We start from the raw sequence: 26,551 nt of genomic DNA on the forward strand, positions 1-26,551 counted from the left end.
CAGACAAACACAGACTATACAGATGGTCCCAAAAAACTTTATGCAAATCACACAAGGCAGAAAAATCAGCTTATTATTCAGTTTGAACACTGAAGTTGATGTAGACAATTGTTGAAACTCCCCTATAATGGACTGTTTAACAAAGATCACTGCAGTATTTGCTCTGTCTCTTTGTTGGGATTTTGGCTTGTGTGCCTCTTGTCGACAGCCCAGGGTAAATGAGATGTGTGTTGGCTTATTGACAATGCGGAAATGTATTCACACTAATTAACAATGGACAGAGCCCGAGGGGTCCAGCCTGGAAAAACAATGCTGTTAATGGGATGCATTTTGGACCTGTTGAGGGTAAAGGAAACAAAAAAAGGCAGAACTAGGGAAGGAAGCAGCAGAGCATTACAGTGAGGTGATTTAAGGAGAAGAAGGCAGGATACATGACAGGATGAAGGTGAATAATACTGAGAAAACGGGAGCAAAAGTGGGCTGGGAGAGGAGGAGGGGTTGCGCTGAAGTGAGCGAGAGAGGGATGAGAGGATGGGAGGCAGACTAAATCCTCACACCATTATTATCAGGACTCACATGCAGCCCCTCCTGTGAAGGAGTGAGAGGAGATAGAAAGAGATAAAGAAAAGATGGAGTTAAAAAGGAAGTGGAAAGCAGGATTACTGGTGTGACAGCACTGGCAGATGAGCGTCAGCGCAGCGGTGAGAGAGAGAGAGAGAGAGAGAGAAACTGTAGTGGGAAAAGAAAAAAAAACCATATCAGTGCAACAGGATGAGGACCTGCTAGTGCACAGGCGGCCCAACCCCACAGACCTGCCATCTGTCCCGGCGTTCTCTTTGCGTTCCTGACGCTCCCACCATCCACCAACATCTGGATCAACCCCCATCCATATGGGAAATAGGGCGAGGAGGGGCCAGAAAACCCAAATCTTCTCCTCCCCTCATCCTTTTTCATCACAGAGGACCTGAGGACGCTCATCGTCACCGGGGGCATCCCTTGCCGTGGAGTAACATCACCTGAGGGGCTGATACCCAGACCAGAGGGGGGGGGGGGGAACTTTTGCTCCGAACATGCAGAGGCGTGCACAGGACCCTTTTTTTTATCGCTATGTGAGATTTTTCTAACTTCCCATGGATCTGTCGTGTCTTGTACCCCCGAGCAGGGAGAGGGAAAGGGAGACAGAGGAGGTGGATAGGGGGAGAAAGGAGGAGACGGCGGGGAAGCGTCACTGCCACCGCTGCTGAAGTGTTACCGGTGTTTGTGCTCCTCCGCTCAAGAGGCATTTTATCATTCTTCCAACCCCCCACCCCCCACCCCCCTTTAGCTCCTCTCCTCATCCGAGCAGCAGGGAGCCTGAGGGATAGAGACAGAGAGCTAAACACTGTGGGTTTATGCACATATGCACACACACACACTGGCTGTTCCCGCACCTTTCAACACCCTTCTCTTCCCTCACTTTTCCTTCCCCATTTTTGATGTCCTGTCTTCACCTTCATGACCAGTTGTAAATCTGGAACAGAGGAAGAAGTGCAAGCAGGAGCGAAGAAAGAGAGGAGTTAGAAAAGACAGTTTTTTGGGGGGGGGAAAAACACTTGCTGTCACGTTGTGAAGTTCTCCAGGGGGAGTGTGCAGACATCCAAAGCTGCCAAACACACACAGTCACTGATAGCTCACACACACTCGCTCTCACACAGAGATCTGGTCTAAATGCATACTCATACAGGTGCTGAGAGAGGCAGGTGAAAAACAGGTGAAACAGAAAAAGAAAAACATTTGGAGGAAACCAGCCGGGGAACGATGGAGCAGTTGGATGACAGCAGAAAGCACAGGTAAGTTACACACATACACTGCATCACACACTTATTCTGTGACTTTATCTGATCGACCGTCAGGAAATGGTTGTTTATATATAAGATATGAAGATAGAATAGACAAAAACTAGCACAAGCAGCTCAGGGGGAATGTAAGGATAGACCCACAGTATGAGTGCAGTCATACTTTCAGTTTTCATAAGTGAAGAGAGAGAGAAAGCTCCCATCTGCTGCTGACAGAAACAGAACAGCCAGTTGTTACTATAACAAGAGGACATATTAGGATATTTCATTCAGCTGCTTTTTTAGAGTGTGTGTGTTTTTGTGTGTGTGTGTGCGCAAAATCCTTTCATACCTTCACAATCACTTATGGATTATAGATGTTGCACTAGCAGTGTTTCACTGTCGTATCAGTTATCTGGTAATGCTCATTGATTGGTCCCATAAGCTGCATGTAGCGGCTCTCATTTTTCTTCATTAGTGGCTTTCTTTTCCAGTTTGCATATACCATGTTGCAGCATAATGTAACACAGTTTCTTTGAGCTCCATAGTTCACATTAACATAGATCAGCGGGTCCCAGCAGGGTGTATGTGGCCCCCTGAAAGGCTCACAAGATACACCTGAGGGGTCACAAGCTGATTGACAGGAAAATAAAAGTGAAAGATATCATTATTTTAAATTTAAATGAATTATTGTGTCTAATTAGATTATCTTTCCTTTAGGCTTTTGAAAAACTTTTGATCATAATTGACCATGGTATCAGATGGATCTAAACAGTTTCAATATGATTAGAAGGGGTAGAAAAATCCTATTTATATGGGACAAAATGATATTGATATCTGACCTTTGTCTAATTCTTGTAAAATATTGGCAGCTTTAAACGCTTCAGACTTCTGAAATATTTGTGAATGTATAATGTTGAGACCAGTAGACCCATATGGTCCTTGATATAGGGGATATAGGGGATCACAAGATGGGGGGGATGGAAAAATCGCAGAAAATCATATTTCTTTCACATAAAACTAAATGTATTTTTCTCAATTTAAATTAAACAACCTGACAATTGGGCTGTTCCCAACACATGCACACACTAATATGGTGAAGAAACAAGGATTTGTATTAAGAGTGACAAACCAAAAAGGGGTGGGAACTGCCGACATTCAACCAGGAATATGTATGTCACTATGTGAATGAAGCCATACTATCTTCGCTTCATGTATATTTTGGTAAATCTCTCAGCATGCTGGGATTTTCATTGCTTTACGTTTGATTTGACGAGGGGCCAAGCCGATCTAGAAATGCTCCCGTCCTGTCAACGTCACTCATCTCGGCTGATACGTCCGGTCTGCAACGATTTCCTGTAAAGCTGTCAGGTCTTTATGTGTGAGAGCGGGAACCCACAGAGAGATGGGGTGGCAAAGTTAGCAGTTAAACCCCTTATTATGATGAATGTATGTGGCAGATGTTATGTGATAGGATTCGTTATAAACTCTGGGTTAAGTCATATTGTGAGTTTAATTTGTGTGTGGAAGATTTATCAGCTGTGTGTGTACATGAGAATATACTTGTTAGAGCTGCACTCACAAATCACCTTGTCTTTCACAATCCATCCATATGGAGGCGAGACAGGGATGGAGAGATAAAAGGAGGAAAAGAAGGGTGGAGCAGTTGAGCTGGTTGACGTTGACAGAGTGTCTCTACGGTGTGTTTACTGGCACATAACTGTTAATGTAACTGTTTTAATGATGACTTTAGGGAAGAGCGATGGAAGTGCTTCATTGAGTGGAGTCTCATTAATCCATCGTGTGATTGAAGTCTTTTTTCCCTGTGTACTAACTCGTATTGAAGTTCTAAACTGGTTCATTAGGTGTTTTTTTTGTAACCACATGTCCACAAGAGCACAAAACAATGTAGCCTCTGAGGGAACCCGCCCATTTCACACAGCCATTACTCATATCCATTACTCATAAAGTTTGCTTATTGCAGAATGTTGAATATGTAGTGGAATAAACTCAGAAATGGGAAGGTGTAGCTAAATATTAAGACTGAGTTGCCACTTCATTTTCACTTCATTTTGTGTTAAAGGCACTTTTTTTTTGGCCACTTGGGGGCAGCAGCAGAATCAGGTAGTAACACTAAATTATCATCCTCAAAGGCAACATTGTTTGCAAAAACAATAACCTTATCTTAATATCTAGCAGATAGTGATGGATTTTATTTTTATTTCTAAAGGCCTGATGAATGTAAGTCCACAATGAACTCTCCTTTTAGCTTTATTTTTGGTCTCAACCAACTCTTGAGGGGAATGCTCCATTAAATTCACTATACCTTTGTCCTGCTCTTTAGCTGCTAAATGCTAACACTAACATAGTACGTATAATGTGCATGACATATATTGTGTTTGATGATGCTGATTAGAGGACTGTGGGTGAAGCAAACAATACTTTTCCAAAGGCTCCATAGATCTGAGGGAAACTGTAGAGTTGGTATTAATTGAGATTGTCACTAAAAATTACTTTCTTCACATACATGTAGTCCATTTGATCCATTGCTAACATGGAATCATTGGTTAAGAGTATACAAAACAAGCTGTCAAGATAAAATGCAGGTGATACTATATGTGCAAAAACCAAGATGGTGTAACATTTTATCTTTCATTGAGCGTTGACCAGCAACACTGTACTCAGTGCTGCCATTCTAAGTTGGAAGCTGTATTAAAGACCATATTCGATATGCCTAAATCAGTATTGCTGGAGTCAGATTGTGTTCTTTAGTCCTCCCCTACAATTTATTTCACAATTTATAAATGATCTGTTTTGCAGTTTTGGTTTTATACTACAACATCTATACAACAAAATAAGTACAATGTATTTGTATAGCTTTAGCATCTGCAACACTCCTATTTTGTTGACATTAATCAATAATTCAAAAATTCCGAATAATAACTACTTTAACTTTGGTACTATTCGATGCTTATACCTTTCTACTTCAGTAAGAGTTCTTCTAACACCACTGAATAAATAGCTTCCAGTCATTAGAGCAGAGCAAAGTGAACTCTCAAAATCAAACTAGAAACTTAAATGACTGCCGCAGAATTAGTTTTCACACCGGGAATTCTTGGACTGATCTCAGGTCTGCATAAATGAGGCTCTAAAGAATCCTGACGTTTCATGTGGCTGTCATACTGCCTGCAGTAAGTTGATGAGAGGCAGGCCATCTACTACATTATTACCAGCCCAATAATTCAAGCTCCCTAATTAATGCAATCAAATCAGCTTCCAAGGAGCTGTTAAAAAAAATCAAGGTTCAATGAAGATATGTTAATAATTCTCTGGTGAGGATGCTTATTCTATCAATTAGATCCTCTCGGCTCATTTCCTCTTCACCCCGTGACTCCATCATGTCCCAGCTAAGTTAAATGCTACCTAATGTATATATACACTGTATTACCAAGGAGGTATGTTGTATTTTAGTAGAAGTAATGCATCATCTAAACATACAGGTTTTGCTGCGGTTTATTCGTTTTGTTTATAAAGATCATCTTCCCATCATTGTGATGAAGTTAAAAGGAAATATGTTATTATTATTCTCTCATTTAGACCCCAGAACTTGCAACATCTTAATTGGCTAACAGACAATAGGTTGTGTTTGCATTCTATTCAATTTCTTACATAATCCTTACCTTTCAGGCTGAAAGTTAATACAAAAATTGAAATGATTGCTTTGTTAAAAGAAGAGCAAAGAACAGCTGAAGGCAATGGACATTTGTATTGTTTTCGGTCTTCTCAAGTGTCTTTATATAATGTTAAATGGTTAATCCAATCATCTGCCAAGTAGGATTTAAGTGCCTGCCGGTTTGCTACAAAATGTCCAGCCCTGCTACTTTTTTCCTGAGCTGCAAGTGAACAGCACAATGAAAGAAAGATACAGTGTTTTTACAGGAAATATTTTTAAATAAATGTTTAGAGGCAAAGAGACTTAGAAGATTAATTGTACTGATAAAAAAAGAGAACAATTGTATGATGTATGTTTTTAGTATTTAATTTGTTGGAGAATTGATGCTGCAGCTGGACAATGAACAGCGCTCCTCTTATTGTATGACACATTTTCAATTTTTCTTGTTCAACTTTCTTTCACTAATTTCACGGCAGTGTCACACAGTAATCTCGTTGTTCTATTTTCCCATCCTGTCTTACCAAATGTACAACCGCAGCTGCATGGCTATTTTCATATACCAGTACATTCTACGAGGAATTTGTATGTGTGTAGTGATTTTGATGCTGACGCATGTACGACGTATGACGTGGGTCCCAGTGAGAGAGTGTATCCTGCATGGCAGGGCTGCACTCCATCTGGAAATCTCTATAATAATAACAAAACCTGTGTCACTCAATGTGCACACACAAATATATTTTTGAAAGTTAAACGCACAACCACAACAGGATTTAAGGATTACACAATTTCTGATGACAAGGAGTTTGAAGGTTTTTTTCTGAATTTCACTCGTTTGCTGCCAGTCAGTTGTTTATTTCCATTTATTTAATTTTAAATTAAGTTAAAAAGATAAGATTGTTGCGTGTTAGTGTGTGATTTAAATTCACTTGCAACATATTGTGTCACATCATTCCTTACTGCGCTTTAAATGCTGCACAGTACACACATGTTGCTGCTAATCTGGAGCTAAAACACACACACACACACACACACACACACACACACACACACACACACACACACACACACACAGCTAATCTGAAGCCCCATTATGCTGCCTCATCCCAGCGATTACACTGTTTAATGAACTCTTGACCCTCTCTCCAGTCATATGCCCCATCAAGTGAGTCTGTTCTCAGACTGTTGTTTGCAATCATCCTCCCTAGAATTACCCTTTCCCACTTGTTTAAATGTTAAGTTTTAATTGATTTACCTACTTTAAAAAACAATAACTTTTGCTTTAAGATCGTTTGTGGGAATCTCATTCTACTTTCAATCTCACACTCGAAACTCATTTGTGTATAACTTTTTTCAAAAGCAGGGATTGTGAATTATTAATAACAAACAAAAACTGTTCTCAGTTTCCTCAGATTGTTTAAAAATAAGCAATAATTTACACCATGACTTGATTAAAAAATATCCTTAGTAAAGCAGTAACATATTTAATATGCATGAACCATTGTATTAAAGACAATCAGATGTAAAATGTTGATATGGTAATATATCCAAGATTCCCAGCCTAACTCCAGACAGCACACATTCAGTGTATAGTGTGTGGCTTTTTAAAAAAAAAAAATCTACCTCTACCTCTGATCCACACACTTTAACAATGTTGAACAACTAACCTAAGGACATCAGGTTGTCTCTGTGTTAAATATTAGCCTCTCAGTTCTGCACAGGTTGTAAAATTAGCTTTATTCAGCACAGCGGTTGGTAAATAAAAGAGTGGGTTGAGGATTATACGTGTGACCTTGTTTTTCTGCTTTAGCTGTACACAGAGTATCTACAATACTAATTGTTCGTCTTCTATTCTAAGAAATATTCAAAGTATAATTTTCTGTCTCATGTCTGCCACTTAGGATCTGTTCCTTTTTGAATTGTGCTGCGTGGGGAGTTGTTTGTTTATAATCTACACCTTGCACAAGTGGGTGGTGGGTTAGTGGCTGCTCTGTGCTCACATGGAGACATAATGATTTATTGGATACAAATAAAGTGATCCCAGGATTTACACGAGAAAGAAAACAGCCTGGCCGTAGATAAAATCAGCATCAACTTCCGGGGGGGCTGATGATGCATAAATCATATTTCCAAATGATATGTTTTATATTTGACCTCAAACAAACCCATGTATATATTGACTTGATTCTACATATAAATGGCCAAATGGTAAAGATTTCAATTTATGCAGATGACAATGCTCAAAATATCTTTATTACATAATTCAGTTTTACTAGAGGAACATTTGCAACATCATTTTACAAATATTTTTATTTTTTTTATGAAACCAAACACCATCCGTAACCGACCATACTCAATGCGTCAGGTTGGGTAGTACTGTCTCTGACCCTGTCACCTTGAAGAAGGGAGTTCCACAGGGCTCTATTTTGGGGCCTTTGCTCTTTTTATTATATGTAATCAGATGCAATTTTCTACCTATCATATGTATGCTGATGACACTATTGTATACTCATGTGCTCCTTCTCTGGATATGGCCATTTCCAATTTAAAATCCGATTTTATCACGCTGCAGCATGCACTTCTTGATTCCAAACTGCTATTGAACAGTAAGAAAACCAAAGCAATGCTATTTGCTCCCAAGTCAGCGTCCTCTTGCCTCTCCATTGACACCCTTGATGGCATCTCTGTTGAGTTTGTTGATACCTACAAATATCTTGGCTTTTGGTTGGACAGTAATCTGAACTTTAAACATCACATTGAAGTTCTATCAAAGAAATTGAAATTCACTCTTGGCTTCCTTTTCAGACTTAAATGGTGTTTTTCAACTTCATCCCGTAAAAGGTTGGTCTCTGAATTATTCCTGTCCCAGCTGGACTACGGTGATACCATTTATAGATTTGCCTGTCCCACTGTTTTGGCCAAACTTGACCCAGTCTATCCAGTCTGGTAGACTGGGTAGACTGGGTCATATATCAAATGCACCCTATAGGACTCATCATTGCAAACTGTATGTCACGATCTGTCTGTGTTGTGTTTTGTCTTGTCAAGATCTGTCTTTGGTTTTCTGTCTGCGTTGTGTCTTGTCTAGATCTGTCTTTGGTTTTCTGTCTGCATTGTGTTTTGTCTTGTTTAGATCTGTCTGTCGGTTCCCTGTCGCTAGTTTCCCTGGTGTGTCTAATTTACCCGATTGTGTTCACCTGGTGTCCCTGTGTTTTCTCCTCCCTCCTCACCTGTGTCTTGTTTGTATGATTAGTCTTATGTGTATTTAAGTTCTGTTTTTTCTGTCTGTCTTTGTCGGTTCGTCTTGTGTAATGACTTGGTCTGTGGTGAGTGTTCTGGTCAGTCTTTGTTAATAGTTTAGCCTTGAAATAAAGGAGTCATTTTAATCTGCATTTGGGTCCTGCTTCCTACACACACCGTAACAGTATGAACCGACCAAGAAATGGACCCAGCAGATGATCCATTTGAGGTTGAATTACAAACATTTTCATTTTATTTGGCTTGCTGCTATGATTGGTGGAAGGGAGTGTCCAGTGTTCTGCAGAAGGAGGCCACTCTGGTAGAGGCGCACCGGTTGGCTATGGAGAAACCAGGCTTGGTGAAATTCTTACCTGACTGGATTTTGAACTTCCTCTGGGTGTGTGATTTCCAGCCTGCTGACTACAAACGTCTCGGTGTGTTCCGTCCGGAGTCAACCCCTGCTTCTTCTCCATGTCCTGCTCCTGTCCAGGAGCCGTTCTCTGGAACTCGTCTGGCTTTTGGAGGTCCACGAAGCCTCCAAACGGCTCCTAAAAGAAGGTGTCGCAAGACCAGCCTAGCAGCCCGAGCCCCAAGAGCCATGGTCCCAGACCCAGTTCTGGCCCCAGCAGCCATGGTCCCGGCCCCAGTTCCGGCCCCAGCGGCCATGGTTCCAGACCCAGCTCTGGCCCCAGCTGCCATAGTCCCATCTCTAGTCCCATCTCTGGTCCCTTCTCTAGTCTCTTCTCTAGTCTCTTCTCGAGTCCCTCCTCTAGTTCCCTCCCTAGTCCCCCCTCTAGTCCCTTCCCTAGTCCCCCCTCTAGTCCCTTCCCTAGTCCCTACCCTATGTCCTGTCCCGTTGGGGGTCCCGCCGACTACTCTCCTGCCGGGGGTCCTGCCAACTCCATGTCCTGTCCCGTTGGGGGTCCCGCCGACTACTCTCCTGCCGGGGGTCCTGCCAACCCCATGTCCAGTCCCGTTGGAGGTCCCGCCGACTACTCTTCTGCCGGGGGTCCTGCCAATCCTATGTCCTGTCCCGTTGGGGGTCCCGCCGACTACTCTCCTGCCGGGGGTCCTGCCAGTCCTATGTCCTGTCCCGTTGGGGGTCCCGCCGACTACTCTCCTGCCGGGGGTCCTGCCAATCCCATGTCCTGTGCCGTTGGGGGTCCCGCCGACTACTCTTCTGCCGGGGGTCCTGCCAACCCTATGTCCTGTGCCGTTGGAGGTCCCGCCGACTACTCTCCTGCCGGGGGTCCTGCCAACCCTATGTCCTGTCCCGTTGGGGGTCCCGCCGTCTACTCTTCTGCCGGGGGTCCTGCCAATCCCTTGTCCTGTTCCGTTGGAGGTCCCGCCGTCTACTCTTCTGCCGGGGGTCCTGCCAATCCCTTGTCCTGTTCCGTTGGAGGTCCCGCCGACTACTCTTCTACCGGGGGTCCTGCCAACTCTATGTCCCGTGCCTTTGGAGGTTCCGCTGGGGATCCTGCCAGCTCTATGTCCAGTCCAGTTGGAGGCCCCGCCATCACCTGTCCTGCCGGGGGTACTGCTAACCCCTTGTTCTGTTCCGTTGGAGGCCCCGCCATCATCTGTCTCGCCGGGGGTCCTACCAACACCTGGTCCTCTTCCGTGGGGGATCCTGCCGAGGCCTATCCCACCGGTTCCTGTTCGGCCGACACCGGGCTCTGCTCGGCCTCTGGAGCTGTCTGGTCTTCGCCCTCGAGTCCGGCCCCCTGAGAGTCGCGGTCTTCGCCCTCGATCCCGGCCCCCTGAGAGCCACGGTCTTCGCCCGCGAGCCCGGCCCCCTGAGAGCCGCAGTCTTCGCCCTCGAGCCCGGCCCCCTGAGAGCCGCAGCCTTCGCCCTCGAGCCCGGCCCCCTGAAGGCCACGGCCTTCGCCCTCGAGCCCGGCCCCCTGAGTGCCGCGGCCTTCGCCCTCAAGACCGGCCTCCTGACTTTCCCGGTCGCGGTCCTCGCCCTCATGCTCCGCCCCCTGACTTTTCCGGCCGCGGTCCTCGCCCTCATGCTCGGCCCCCTGAGTTCGCCCGCGGTGGCCTTCGCCCCTCCATAACCCCCACCTTGGACTCTGTCTTGCCCCCGGGCCGTCCGCCCGAGATCCCTTGCTGGTCCTCTGCTGTGCCCCTGGGTGGTCAGCTCAGTCCCGTCCTCCTGACCCCCTCCACCCACCCTGGTGGCTTAGTGATGCTTGGTCCTCACTTACTATGCGTAGGATGCAGCATTGGTTTTTATTAATGTATAAAGCCATTTTAGGTAAGCTTCCACTGTACATATGTGCCAGATTTGCTCCAGTATGTGACTCTTACAACCTCAGATCCAGTGCCTGGATACGGTTCCAGGTTCCTGCTGTGCGGACTGAGGCTGGGAAATGGAGTCTTTTTTTATTATGGTCCTTGGTTTTGGAATGACCTTCAATCACGCCTCAAACTGACGGCACTTGTTTCAATAGCATGTTTTAAGTTGAAGTTGTCTGAGGTCCTTACCACTAGCTGCTCTTGCAGTAATAAGTAGTTTACCTTTCTTACTGTCCTAATGTGCACAATGTAGTGACTGCTTTTTCGTCTTTTGTTTTCTTAGTTATGTTCTCTGTATTGTATATGTTTGTGTTATGTGTAACGTTGCTGCCTTCTTGGCCAGGTCATCATTGCAAATGAGATTTTATCTCAATGCTTTTATCTGGTTAAATAAAAAAATAAAATTTTTTCAATCCACGCGACACAGATTTATGAAGTAATCCTTAATAAAGGCAGCTCCATGTCCATTGTTGCACGTATAACCCTTTATTGACTAAACTTTGATTCCAGAAGCGTCTAATAAAAGGATTAAATTGCCTTTGAAGGTTTTAAATTAGATGTGTATTTCTTAAGGTACCTAAAGCCCAGGAGCAGAATGCCTTCTTAAAGATGAATGATTGATATGCCGGGCGCATGAACAGTGAGGAGAGGTGGGACACGTTTAACCTGTTGTTTTGAAAGGAGCCTTGAATCAAAGCAGGGAGGTGTTGTTAATTATCAGGGTGGTCTCTGATGGCCACATATGAGACTGACCCTCAATATAAAACCCCCCACAAAATATGTGGAGACCTTTATTTGCTATAAAGAAAGACCACCTGCATTTATAACACCTTCAACGATATTTCATTATAAGGAGAGATCTTCAAACTGCTCACATTTGATTGAAGTGGCTTGCTCTGGATGCAAATGTTGAAGATACTTGTTCTGTTAGATGTGTGTTGAACGCACTCCAAATATCAGATTTTTTAGGAGACAGCAACATAGACATTTAAAACATTTTTGGGACATCCTTCAGCTATGAATGTTGTTGATTTCACGAATCTCAGTAAACATATCATCACTTTACACGGATGTTGGCTACTCCCCTATTTATTTGATAACTTAAGCTAAAAGTACCCCATTATCCTTTTTTGGGTTTTCCCTTACCTGTAGTGTGTAATATAGGGTTTTGTGCATGTAAAAATTAGCATTATAGAACCTTTTTAATACTTTGGAGCTTCAGATTAACAGATAAATCAACAGATAAAATATGGTGTAATATTATAGATTAAGATTCACTGATCCCTGGGACACGTTCACAGCTACAGAGCAGTATGTAACATCATTTAAATTAGCTCTGCCTTTAACAGCTGCACCAATAAAGAGATGAACACAATAGGTCATAAATAATGATAAGGCAAAACTATAATATACATCATAATGGAAACCAAAATGACTGTTACAGGTTTCTGTTTAGAAGGAGGAGGAATTTAAGGTTTTTTAAAAAGTATTTTCGGACAGAACGATGACATCAGCCCACTTGATGCGAGGCCGAAGTAATGTAATATAATGTAATCCCAGTGATGAGGGTGGAGGACCTGTGAGGCAGTTTTGGCATCCTGTGTGTGTGTGTGTGTGTGTGTGTGTGTGTGTGGTGTGTGTGTGTGTGTGTGTGTGTGTGTGTGTGTGTGTGTGTGTGTGTGTGTGTGTGTGTGTGTGTGTGTGTGTGTGTGTGTGTGTGTGTGTGTGTGTGTGTGTGTGTGTGTGTGTGTGTGTGTGCACTGAATCCAAAATGTGTAGAGATGGAGAGATGATTACAGTCATGACACTGGGGGCTGGATTAGGGGGGATTACATGCATGCATACTTGCAACACACACACACACACACACACACACACACACACACACACACACACACACACACACACACACACACACACACACACACACACACACACACACACACACACACACACACAGTTTGTAGGGCTAATAGTGTCATACAAAAAGGGTCAGAGAGGAGGCCAGGAGGTACAAATAAGGGACAGATATGTACATACGGATAATCGTGAATCATGTCAAAAAGATCATGAAGTAAAGCAGCTTGTGTGTCTGACTTTTGCTCTCTCCTTCCGTTCTCTCATCCTCTCTCGCCCATATTCTACCCCTCCTTTCCAGGTAGTAAGCTGCCAACATGGCCATTCCCAGGGGTCAGCCTCCTCCCTCTCCTTGGCCTCCTCTCTTCCTCCTCCTCCTCTACCTCCTCCTCATCTCCTCCCCATCCCCCCTGCAGGCCCGGCCCCTCCTCCTCCAGCAGTCAATCAACGTGGCGGTGGTGTTCAGCGGCTCCAGCTACCAGAATGAGGTCAGAGGTCGTCTCAGCGGGGAGAACTTTGTGGACATGCCCGTGGTGGTCAGTCCAGTGACCGTGCTGGTCAACGACACCAACCCCCGTGACCTGCTGACTCGCCTCTGCGATACCATGGCAACGGAGAAGCTGCACGGAGTCGTGTTTGAGGATGATGTGGGTGTTGGTGACGACACTCAGGTAAAAATGCATTTATGCAATTGTGTTTTTTTTCTGATAAAACATTCCATACAGTGTCACGTTGTTTGTCACCCACAGCCAAGTTACTTAAAGCTGCACAAGGCAACATTTTTATTTAAAAAGGTATGCTGTCTAGTTAAAAAATAAGTACTAATTAAGATGCAAAGAATGTACGTCTTTGCTCAAAGTAAATGATGTTGCTGGTATGGTTTCTGATTGTAAAGGGAGGAAGTGATATTAAATCTTAACAGTTATTAGAACCCTAAACAGTCCCCCTACTAAGTATTGTCAGTTAAAAACAAAAAATAGATTGTCTTTTAAATTACTTACAGTAAAGGTGGGGTATGTAATTTATTTCAGAAACACTTTTTGTTATATTCCATGGAATGCTCTTAACCTGTTAAGCCCGAGAGCCCCCTCAGTCGGGGGCTGCGGGGTGTTTTTTAACGATACTGTGTCTCAGGGCATCTGAATATTTAAAAACCTATTAATGTGTTATACCAGATTAACGGGAAGAATCTCAGCTAACTGACGATACGAACCATTTTTACCAAAACAAAACACAAGTCTCATAAGAAGCATCTAAATTACCCCTGAGTGAAAAATGCTAACGCACTTTGGCACAGAACTCAAGATAAAGATACCCTTATTACTTATCGTAACTGCACATATAATATATCCGATTAAAGCTGAGACTCCACAGATTATATTCGTATAGTATCATCACTGAGCGATCAGAACTCGCGACAAGGGAAGCAAACAAAAACGGGACATCGTCTCACCTTAGCTGTTATTCTGATCAAAAGTCGTGTTCAATGGCATTAAAACGATCAAAACACTGCTGAGGGTTAATCCATAGGTTAATCCAATGTGTCTTTGAAAAAATGATTTATAATCCATAATTCAATTTTTATGTAAAAATCGGAGAATAAAAGTTAGCTGCTAATGGTAGCCACCAGAGTTATCGCAGCTTCCGGTTTTGGCTACACGTCACTCTCACTCATTATTTGGTAACGTGTGTGTGTATGTGGGAGTTCCCCTCGATTCCATTGGCTCTAGCGGTTAAAAAGAGATGTCAATTATCAAAATCGACCAAGGGGGGCCAGAGATAGGTCAAATCCACCCAAATGACCCCAGAACTGGTTTTCTTTTGCTAAATCTCTCTAAAAAGATCAAATTTCGCTTGTTTTGCATCAATCTTGATACAGGGTACTTATTATATGTTGTACTTTGGATTCCTAAATCTTTTAGTCTACCATCCCATCATTCAAGGGTGGTTTTCACTATAAGTAACTTCTTATTTTTTGACGGACACTATAATTTACATTTTTTTACTGTCTTCAATCTGAATTTACTTTAAAAATAAAAACATCTATATTGATTCTGACACTTCTACATCCAACTCACATGTGTAACCTTGCTTTGAGAAAAAGGATTATTAATTTAACCCTTTTAGAAGAGAAAATATGGTCATTTGTTCTAGGAATGTCATTTTCGAGCCTGAGACCTGAAAAACAGGCTCAGGGCTTAACGGTTAACATCCCAATAGCAATGAATATATTAAATGCTTTGACAATAAATACATACAAAAATGTCATCTGTGGAAGCCGTAGCGCTGTACAAAGCACGACCAATCATTTTAGCCGGCCCGGCTAAAATAAGTGGATGACCTACCTGCCTGTCAGCCTTCCATCTGTGCACAAACTTATCTCGTGCCCTCATTGGTCATGTGCGCATTCGTGTGTGTTGGGGGAGGGGCTCTGTAAGGAAGTGGCATATTTTTCCAGTTGTGTATTTTCAAATTCTAGCGCACTCGAGCTGGTTTCTCCAAAATAACCTACCCCACCTTTAAGTTTACTCAAATTGTATAGCTTTAATGCAGATTAGTTTAACAGTGTCTCACCTTTGGCATGAATGGTCGCATTGGAAAACCATTGGTTTGACTGGTTTTTTCACTTTGGCAAACATTTAAGTTTCTGAATTCAATCTAACTGTTCAAACTGATTGAATTTGTGCTGTATCACTAGTGCAGGAAAAACAACATCATTCTTTAGGCAAATACTAAATCTGTCTGTTTCATCTCCAGGTGGCAGAAGTGGCACAGATCCTGGACTTCCTCTCCACTCAGACAGCTCTGCCAATCGTTGGCATCAGTGGCGGCTCTGCAGTTGTCATACCATTCAAGGTACTGTCAAAAATAATGAGCCCATCACTTCAGCATTGACCCATCACCACCCTGGAGCTGGAAACAGAGCTAGACTAGTTTTCCTTCCTGCTATGTCACAGTGATGCCACACAACAAATACAATGTGTGTCCTTGAGGTGTTAATACAACATTTTTCACAAACAGCATAATTAGCAATTTAGGAAGCAAGAAAAGCAGTTCGTAGTAATGATGAACAACAACCTGCAGCGTAAATCCTGTCAGCAGCAGCAGAGCCTCCTGTCTTACTCAGAACTCTTCCAACCGGCGTCATTCAGCTTACAACAACTTAAGTAGGTCAGAGAGGTGAAACCTATTTTAGCAAGCAACTCACTGAATGCAAATATTTGGATATGAGCAATACAGATGAGTGAATTATCAGCGATTGTGGGGGAAACTTCTGAAGCAATTGGAGTAAACACTCAGAGAGACACGAGGAGAGCTGGAGCTTTGATGGCAAACACTGAGGGTTTATTTGGAGCTTCGGCCGGAGAATTCACAGGACATGTCACGGGCCACGGTTTGACCACACGGTTGAGATGCCACAATCAATTCTGAAGACCCCTCCTGTAGTTCCAGGTTTTAACTAGTTCAGAGTGTAATAATGAACATTCTTCAATAGATAGACTAAACAGCTGAGGAAACTGAATCACATTTGTTGTCGCTTATGGCCCGGGGTCATCTACACCCCGAGAAGGATGTGTTCCAGGCAGACCCGGCGTCATGGGCGGGCCCAATGAGAAATCAGGGCTGATTAATTTTTTTTATTATATACAAATATTTTTTTTAATTTGTCATACCATTTATTTTTCTATTAAACTATGTTGAAACATTCGTATAATATCATTTTTTAAATTTTGCTATTAAATTCTGAATTAATCTCTGTGCGCGAAACTGGTTTTTCGCGGGGTTGAGTCGTGTGTGTGTTTTTTTTAAGTGAGATGCGTCACAGCAGCCTGTCAGTTTACTCTGGCTAGGTTAGTTTGGCCAATGGCTATTATCCTTTTTTATATGTATTGCAACAATGGATATCAGGAAGTGGTTCACGAACAAAAAGAGCTCACAAAAGGATTGTGGCACTGGCAACTCAGCACCAGATGCTGGCAACTTGACGTGTCCCCCGCCATCTCTTCTACCTTTTCCTCCACCAGGATCCGATTCAGACGCAGCCTCTTCGGAGCCGGGCAGCAGCAGTTCATCCTTTAGCAGTCCAGGCCCAGCTCCCATTCTAAACGCTCTTGATCTTGGAGATTTTAGTTTTATAGTTCTAGAGGACCTTGGCGTGGATACACCAAAACAGGTAGTCCTGGATAGTTTTCCATCTCGGCTGTTCTCCGGGAAAAAACGTCGTTTTTCCATCTCATGGTACCAAAACCGACCCTGGCTTGAATACTCTGTGAAAGGCGATGCTGCGTACTGTTTCCCATGCAGAAAGTTTAAGGCTCATCATCATGACGCATTGTTCACCGTAAAAGGCTTCAAAGACTGGAAGCATGCCTTACAAAAGGACACAGGTCTTAGCAAACACAGCTCTTCCAAGGAACATTTAGTGTGTGAGAAATTGTGGAGAGAAAAACAAATGCGCATCGAGACTGGTCAGGAAATCACAACTCTTGTCAACAAAGATCAGCTGGCTCGTAACAGATATTACATGGGCTCCATTATTGACATTGTGACTTTTCTCTCTACCAGCAATCTTCCTTTCCGAGGTGACCACGACTCTTTAGAGTGTATGTCCTAGTCTGGCAGTGGGTTATTTTTGTCATTGTTTGAGTATACCATCGAAAACGACATAATTGACCTGATAAGCAAACTTGTAACGGAGCATATTGTTGAGGAAATAGGCGACTCCTTTTACACTGTCAAAATGGCTGGAACCCGAGACCCAACAGGCTGTGAAAACATTTCAATGGTACTGTGTTTTGTTGATGAGAACTATGTCATAATAGAAAGGCTCTTGACAATCGCCACAGCAGTTGCAGGTGATGCAAAAACCCTCACACAGACACTCATTGATGAAATACGCAAAGTTGGCCTGAGCACAGATAATATTCTCAGCCAGGTATACGATGGGGCAAGTCTTATATGGGGTTCAAAGACTCCTTCAAGATGAACTGGGCAGATAAATCCCATATGTGCACTGCTTCAACCACCAGCTGCACTTGGTCGTTGTTCACGCCATGTCCGGTGAGAGAGCCATTGAGGATTTATTTAACATCTGTAATGTCCTCTACAAGTTCACACAAAAGCCCACCATTGCTGCACATTATCAGGGAAACACGCTGAAGCGTTTACTCGAACAGCGCTGGACAGGGCACCTAGCCCTAATCTTTTCAGGATATAGTGGAACTACTACGACACGCTGAAAACTCTGCATAATTTCCAGCTGACTTAAGGATGGAGGCAGCAGGCTTGCTGAGCAGAATTTGAAAGCTTTAAATTCCGCACCCAGATGATATGCAAGATATTGTCCCTGCTTGAGCCAGCTAACAGGATGCTCCAGTCAGGGGAAATGGACCTTTCCGGCAGTCCAGCTTGTCAACACTGCCAAAGAGTGTGTTCAGGCCCTGCGCACCGAAAAGGTGTTCACGGAGATGTGGAGTGAGTGCGCACAGGAGAGAGAGGATGATACTATCCATCCCGGTCCCACCAAGAGAAGGCAAACTCTTAACACAACTTTGGAGGATATGTTGTTGAAGAGACAGTGGGAGTGGGAACACAAGAATACCACCAGATGACAGAGCAACGGCGGCTGTTTAACAGCTGCATTGATGCAGTTACGGGAGAAATTGCGCGCCACTTTGGAGAGCGAAACAGCGCATTAATGGAGGCTATTGCTTCACTCAACCCGGAAAGCAGCTTCTTCCTGGAGCCTAAAATAGTGGAACCGTTGTTTAAACTGACTGGAACCACGCTCGTTGATGCTGAGTTCATTGTGGCCAAAAAGCTGATTCTAAAACACATGGACAGCTTCACACCACCAGAGGATGGGAAATGGACATTGAAAACCTTACTTGGTCATCTCCACATGACGCTTGAGGCAATGCCAAGTGTTCTCACCGCATTTAAGGTCTCACTTACCTTTGGAGCTTCGACAGCTTTATGTGAAAACTCTTTTTCCACATTGAAAAACGTTTTCAGTGAGCACCGAAGGGACCTGACAATAAAATGCAAGATTGAGTGGAAAGACATGTTGCTGAGGAGGTTCCATTCATCTGGGAAACGTCGGCTACAGCTTTATTAGGCCCACTCTGAGTACATCATGAAAGTAGCAAACAATCATATCACGATGTAGGCTATAGCTGTTGTTTTCAAGCTTTAAAGTGAACAAAATATTGGGTAGTTTTCAGTGTGTTTTTTTCACTGTATAATTACCAATATATTTGTTGTTTGTTTATTTGTTTGATTCCACTTCTTTACGCCAAGAGACACACATATGCTTTAAAGTAGTACGTGCAAACTGATGCTTAACATGTAATTTCCTCCTCATGCTCATCCTCTGAAATTAAAACTAATTTGTTTTGTATATTTTCTGGCAGTATTCTGTTTTTTGCTGCATAACTAAAGCCGTTTGATATTCTATTACATATTTAAATGTTAACAGCCTTGACTCAATGCATTGTTTGTTTGTTCTCTAGGTAGTACATTATGCAACATTCTCACAGCTTTTTTCTGTAATGTAATTAAAGGTTTTAAATTACTCAGGTGTATACATGAATATGAGTCAGCTGCATGCTGGTTCTGCTTGTCTGATGTTTAGCGCTGCTGTTCATTCCATGGTGCTGAAGTGGCGTTATTTTTGAACGCCTAAATCTGTCTGCAACTTTACAGAGGTGTGGACTCGAGTCACATGACTTGGACTCGAGTCAGACTCGCGTCACACATTTTATGACTTGAGACTCGACTTGACAACATCACAAAAGACTTGCGACTCGACTTGGACTTGAACACCAATGACTCGGGACTTGACCTGGACTTGAGCCTTCTGACTTGAGGTGACTTGATACTTTAATTCAGAGGTCTCCAACACGCCGATCGCGAGCTGCCGTTAGAAGAGCAGACTCCCGTCGGGGAAAGCAGAATCTTCAGCCGCTCCTACTCTTGCTGAGAATCCTTGCAGGCAGGGGCGGGTCTTTATTTAGCTGGACCACCATGCGGCCAATCATATGCGAGGACACACTAGGATCATACCATTATGTGAAAGAAGGGTGGGGGGCACAGCATGTGTAGTGGTACAGGCCAGCTGCACAGAGTGACGGGGAGACGGGGAGCCGGATTTAAATGCATATGCGTCGGAAAAAGTCAAGAAATGAGCGAAAACCGAAAAAAGAAGCAGCATCTGGCTGCTTTTCAATGATATTGGAGAAAGCAAAGCTGAGTGCAGGATTTGTAAAATGAAAATAACCTTCAGAGCAGGGTTTTTTTTTGGTAACCACTCAGGATTTATTGTCAGTGGTGGGAGAAGTTCAAAGAATTAAAAAAGTTACAATCAGAGTTCCCGCGGGGTCTTAACAAGTCTTAAAAAGTCTTACATTTGATAATCAGAATTTAAGGCCTTAAAAAGGTATTAAATATGATTCAGAAGGTCTTAAAAATTATCGGATTTTAAAGGTAGGCTACTTCTATGTTGCGATAGCATCTAAATGTGTTTTGGGGGAAATGTCCGGGCTGCAAAGTAACCAGTACGGTAATAGCCTTTCAGTTCCCCCCAACAATTTGTATTGAATTAAATCAACATGGAACCACTCCAGTAATCACTAACTTTGTTCCCCCCGGCCCCTTATTGGAGAACACCCAGCTAGTAACCTAGCAACCAAACTTCAGCTCATGTAGCCTATCTTCGAATCTACTTACAAATAAATATGGGGAAGTGTAAGTTCCACCGTATTTGGTTGGAAAACGTCTAATTTAGTGCTTGGTTGAAACCAGTGGAGGGAACGTGTTTGAATCCCGCTGCACCTTTTGCAAAATAAATTAGTGTTTGTTTTGCTAATGTTTCGTTAGCTAGTGCAGCAGCAGCTAATGCAACGTTAGCTAATGCAGCAGCTCCCGCAACAACACCGGGGGACCTCCGGGCGAAGTTTGGGTCTACGTCAACCCTAAAAGCGGAGGTGCTGTAGACGCTAAATACCGTAGCTAAACACCAATCATACAACAGCAACGATGAACTAGTGTAGCCAAGGCAGCAGAGCTCTGAATATAGCTCTTGTCACTCTCTCTCAGACACACACCACACACACACACACACACACACACACACACACACACACACACACACACACACACACACACACACACACACACACACACACACACACACACACACACACACACACACACACACACACACACACACACACACACACACACACACTAGGGCTGCTCGATTATGGCAATAATCAAGATTATGTTGGTCAATAATTAATATCACGATTATTAAATATGATTATTCATTGACTTTGAAAACATCCATTTATTGAACTTTAAAATAAATAATAATTTGAACAGTATCTTTTTAACTGTTGATTACCCTGAACATATAATTCAACTGAAAAACCAATACAAAAATTAATTAAATAAATTATACATTACTAAAAAAATAATTAGATCAAATATGTTGTAGTGCACTGTCACAACCTAGCAAAGCAAAATAATCGTTTTTTCCGATTATGTTGTTTTCGTAATTGTGGCAGGCCAAAATCGTAATTGCGATTAAAATATGATTAATTGCACAGCCCTAACACACACACACTCAAGCACACACAGACACACTTTTTGTCTAACACGCTAACACAGTTCTGTACTGTTATGCTGTTGTGTTCAGTCATTGTTCTTATGTTGAACATGAATACATTTACTTTGTAAGTGATTATGGGACGTATTTCTTCTTTATATACATTTTCATTCATACTTTATTGCCGTGAAATAGGTCTTAAATTCTATTCAAAGTGGTCTTAAAAAGGTGTTAAAAAGTCTTACATTTGAGTTGGTGAAACCTGCAGGAACCCTGTACAATAAAAAGTCCTGCATTCAAAAAGTAAAAGTACAAAAGTATTATCATCAAAATATAGTTAAGGTACCACCTGCAGAGGGATCTAGATGCAGGTGTTCTCTTCCCCATAGAGACCGCCTCGCTGCACATTATCCCTTGCATAAAGATAGATTGTGGGTCCCTTACAACATGTTGTGCACAGTGGAAATAAACATTCTGGTTACCTCAACATCAGGGATCTTATACATTAAACTCCTTCTGAATCAAACCGTCACGGTAGCCTTACCTTACTGATCCCTCTTAAATTAGAAAAACACACGTTACTTTACCAGCAGAGAGAAAATGGATTATTAAATTATTAATGTGACTAATAAAGAGCAATTTGATTATTAAGTATTATTCTGTTGATCGATGTCATTACATTTGGTGAAAAACACATAATGACTTGTTTATGACTCGTTTTGTCAAAGTTTAGGACTTGACTTGACTTGAACTTGCCCATCTTGACTTGAGACTTGACTTGGACTTGCAAAACAATGACTTGAGACTTGACTCGGACTTGAGCGCAAAGACTTGAGACTTGACTCGGACTTGCAAAACAATGACTTGGTCCCACCTCTGCAACTTTATATGCACATATATGTTACGTTAAGATGGGGTGGGGCCTGGGGGTCGGGGGGTGGGTCCGCCCTGGTAAATCAAATGCCCGCCCACAGATGTATGTCTGCCGCCGGGTCTGGTTCCAGGTGTCCCACAACAATAACTATCTCTGACCGAAAGTTGCCCGGTCTTAAACTGGTAACAACAACAAAACGCTACGGCAGCCCCTTCTTAAGGGAGATAGCGGCTGCTCAAGGTTGGAGCATCTGCATCAGAGGGCAAAAGGTAAACATGTATACAGCATTATTCCCTGACAGCGATGAATGTGGCATCGACCCTCGTCAGCTCCTCTAATCCCTGGGTGGGAAAAGTCTGAGTTGTGGGAAGGGAAACTTTGCGATGGGAGATGAGTGCTACGGGCTATCTATGCCTCGATCAATCATCCCCGCACACTTGAAGAGCGGCAGGTTTTTCGCACTATAGTTTAACATGTATCTCATTGATGAATAGAGATGGAGAGCAGTGAGCTGTGTGGAAAGATCGTAAAGAGGAGATTGATGAAACCAGCCGGATTCTTAATCTTTACTTTCTCTCTTCTTTTGAGTTTCAAAAATGGCTTCATCCCTCCTTCCGCTCACGCTCCACGCCTTCCGCCTGTCTTCCCTTCCTTCCTTCATTTACTTGCTTAACTGCCATCATCAACACATTGTATTTATAGAGCCAACTCTCACACGTAGAAACACACATGCAAATGAAAACCCTCACATATTAGAGCACGCACAGAGCCAAATGGATGCATTCCTACACCTATCCACCACAGGAAGCATCCAAAATGAATGCAAGATTGTAGCTGTGGGGCTGCAAGTGTTGGATTTCACCCCCGGGCCACATTTTGTAAACCATATAGCAATGTTATCATCTTCCTGTTAATCAAATGGTATTTGCAAACGTCACGTGATAGATGGGTATTAAACAGGAGGAGGGGCAGCTGCAGGAGTGTGATTGATTTGAGTGAGTTAGCAAGAGACAGAGCGGGTGAAAAATGTTTCGATGAAGCACGGCTGACAAACGCCAGGAGGCTCTGTTTCACAGTCTTTCAATAGTTAAATACTCATTCTTGTTTCCACATTTTTTTCAATTCCTTCTCTCTGTCCACTTCTCACCATGTATTTGTTCACCCTCCTTTCCATATTTCTGGTTTGGTTCCCTCCATCACCTTTAGTAAAGCATTTCCTTCCAGGCTCTGTTGTGCGCTGGCTGAATCCATTAAGGCTGTGGCTTGAAGCGAGTGGCCTGTTCTCCTTTCTGCTTTCTCTGAGCTCCAGGACCCCATTAAACTGTTAATTAGACCCTTCAGGAGGTAGAAGCCACCCACAGCTCTCATCATTCACCCACAAATACAAAACCTTTCACTCTTCTTTTCCTTCTATTTTTTCTGTTTTGCTGCCTTCATAACTTCCCTCTCGCACTATTCGTTGCTTGTTCACCTTAAATTGGCGTGAAGGTGTTCGCATTTACCCCGGATGTGCTTTTGATAGGCAGTTCTTTAACTTTGTAAAGTATCTGGGCCTCGAAAATATTTGGGGCAAAGATTGTCAGTTATCAACTATCCCTGCTTTGGGATTCTCACTGTTGATCGCGGCTGGTTTTGTCTGGGTTACTTAACCTCTTTGCTTGACAGCAGCAAAAGACAAACGCACAGATGGGACGTTATCTCTCATACTGAGCGACCGTTTTTCTGACGAGCCCAAAGTGGTGAGTGACAGTTCTCTATATAGCACATAGAGTAAAGCACTCTCCTCTGAGGCCTGCCTGTCGAGGCCTCTCTCAGCCCTCCTCACGCTCCCCCTCAGTCTCTTTCTCTCTCTTGTACACTCCTTTGTTGTCAGCAAGGAGGAAAAAAGCTTGTCAGAGACGTCTGGCACAATGGGACAGGTGGATTGGACAGAGAAAGACATATGCGCGAGTGCATGATTCTCTTAAGGGATAAAAGAGCTCAATAGTGCTTGATTATCAATAGCCTGATGACGATGAATATCTTTGATGGCGGGTTTAAAAGAAGCAGCACCCGCCCGAGCCGCCTATTTATGGTTCCTGTCTCAGTGATCTCTCTATGGCAAACAACAAGGAAGAGGGGGAAGGAGACAAAGATGAAAAGATTGAAGGGAGGAGAGGAAGTGTGTCTTTTGTCGGATGGCACACACACATCAAGCGAAGGCAAAGAGGCGGAAATGAGAAAGTGCGAGCAGCGGCTGAGAAAAAGCATAAAGACTGCTCAATCGGACCTGCGAGGTAAAGAGAAAAAATACTGCGACGTGTCTCTGAGGAGCTGGAAATCAGATGTTGAGAGCGTTTTGTTTTTGTGTGTGCATCTGTGTGTGTGCGTGTAAGTGTTTTTGGTTGACTGGCTGGTAAAATGAATGTGGACGCCCAAACATTACACCCATTACCCAAACTTTTACTACAAAGTTGGTGGCACGCTGAAATACTGTGTTCATCATTAAGACTAAGGCGCCATTGTAAAGGTTTTTTAAAGTATGTGGATGGAGGTCTTTTCATGCTACAGGCTATACAGTATGTACATATTTTACTTAAAGGTGACCTATTTGCAAAATCCACTTTTCCCTGTTACATTACATTACATTGCATTTAGCTGACGCTTTTGTCCAAAGCGACTTACAATAAGTACATTCGACCAGGAAGACACAACCTTGAAGAAAACAGAATCATATAAGTACATCAGGTTTCATAGAGCTAAACATTTCAAGTGCTACTCAACTGGCTTTAGGTAATCCAGTCCTTTATTAGTATAAAAGTGCTTCGTTAATCGTTCTAACGCTCGAAGTGGAGTCGAAAGAGATGAGTTTTCAGTTTGCGCCGGAAGATGTGCAAGCTATCTGCCGTCCTGATGTCAATGGGGAGCTCATTCCACCATCTTGGAGCCAGGATAGCAAACCCACGTGTTTTCGCCGATGGGAACTTGGGTCCCCCTCGCAGCGAGGGCGCAACGAGTCGTTTGGCTGATGCAGAGCGTAGTGCACGCGCTGGGGTGTACGGTTTAACCATGTCCTGGATGTAGGAAGGGCCAGATCCATTCGCAGCACGGTAAGCAAGTACCAGTGTCTTGAAGTGGATTCTAGCAGTTACCGGAAGCCAGTGAAGGGAGCGGAGGAGCGGAGTGGTGTGGGAGAATTTAGGAAGGTTGAAAACCAGACGAGCCGCTGCATTCTGGATGAGCTGCAGAGGTCGGATGGCACATGCAGGTAGACCAGCCAGGAGGGAGTTGCAGTAGTCTAGGCGTGAGATGACGAGAGCCTGGACCAGAACCTGAGTCGCTTTCTGAGTCAGCTGGGGACGTATCTTCCTGATGTTGTAAAGCGTGTATCTGCAGCAGCGGGTTGTAGCAGCGATGTTTGCAGTGAAGGACAGGTTGTTATCTAGGGTCACACCCAGATTCCTTGCAGTCTGAGTCGGGGAAACAACTGAGGTGCCGATGTTGATTGTCAGGTCAAGAGTTGGACAATCTTTTCCCGGGAGGAAGAGCAGCTCAGTCTTGTCAAGGTTGAGCTTGAGGTGGTGAGCAGACATCCACTGAGAGATGTCAGCTAGACAAGCAGAGATGCGTGCGACGACCTGGGTCTCTGAGCGGGGAAAGGACAGAATTAATTGGGTGTCGTCAGCGTAGCAGTGGTAAGAAAAACCATGCGGGCTAATGACTGATCCGAGCGAGTTTGTGTACAAGGAGAAGAGGAGGGGACCAAGAACAGAGCCCTGAGGGACCCCCGTAGTTAATTGACAAGGGTCGGACTCAGACCCTCTCCAAGTCACCCTGTAGGTACGGTCTTTCAGGTATGAGGTGAGGAGGGAAAGTGCAGAGCCTGAAACTCCAAGTTTTTGGAGAGTGCGAAGGAGGATCTGATGATTCACCGTGTCGAATGCAGCAGACAGGTCCAACAGGATGATGACAGAGGAGAGGGATGCAGTTTTGGCAGTGTGCAGTTCCTCCGTGACAGCAATGAGAGCAGTTTCTGTGGAGTGACCTGCCTTGAAACCAGACTGGTGCGGATCCAGAAGGTTGTTCTGATTGAGATAACAGGAGAGTTGTTTAAAGACAGCGCGTTCAAGTGATTTAGACAGGAACGGGAGGAGAGAGACAGGCCTGTAGTTTATAACATCAGACGGGTTGAGAGTGGGTTTCTTTAG

The 26,551-nt window shown here is 43.5% G+C and overlaps 1 protein-coding gene across 1 annotated transcript in view; it reads left to right on the top strand.

Annotated features, from left to right (window-relative positions):
- Positions 1-590: 590 nt before the first annotated feature.
- Positions 591-26,551, top strand: part of LOC117544559 (glutamate receptor ionotropic, NMDA 2C-like) — a 70,261-nt gene continuing 44,300 nt past the window's right edge. The window contains 3 exon segments of the mRNA XM_034213718.1: positions 591-1,829; positions 13,184-13,553; positions 15,640-15,738. Coding sequence (XP_034069609.1) covers positions 13,200-13,553; positions 15,640-15,738 — 453 coding nt within the window. The 5' untranslated portion in view covers positions 591-1,829; positions 13,184-13,199.

Source organism: Gymnodraco acuticeps, unplaced genomic scaffold, assembly GCF_902827175.1.
Source record: "Gymnodraco acuticeps unplaced genomic scaffold, fGymAcu1.1, whole genome shotgun sequence".
Taxonomy (NCBI): Eukaryota; Metazoa; Chordata; class Actinopteri; order Perciformes; family Bathydraconidae; genus Gymnodraco; species Gymnodraco acuticeps.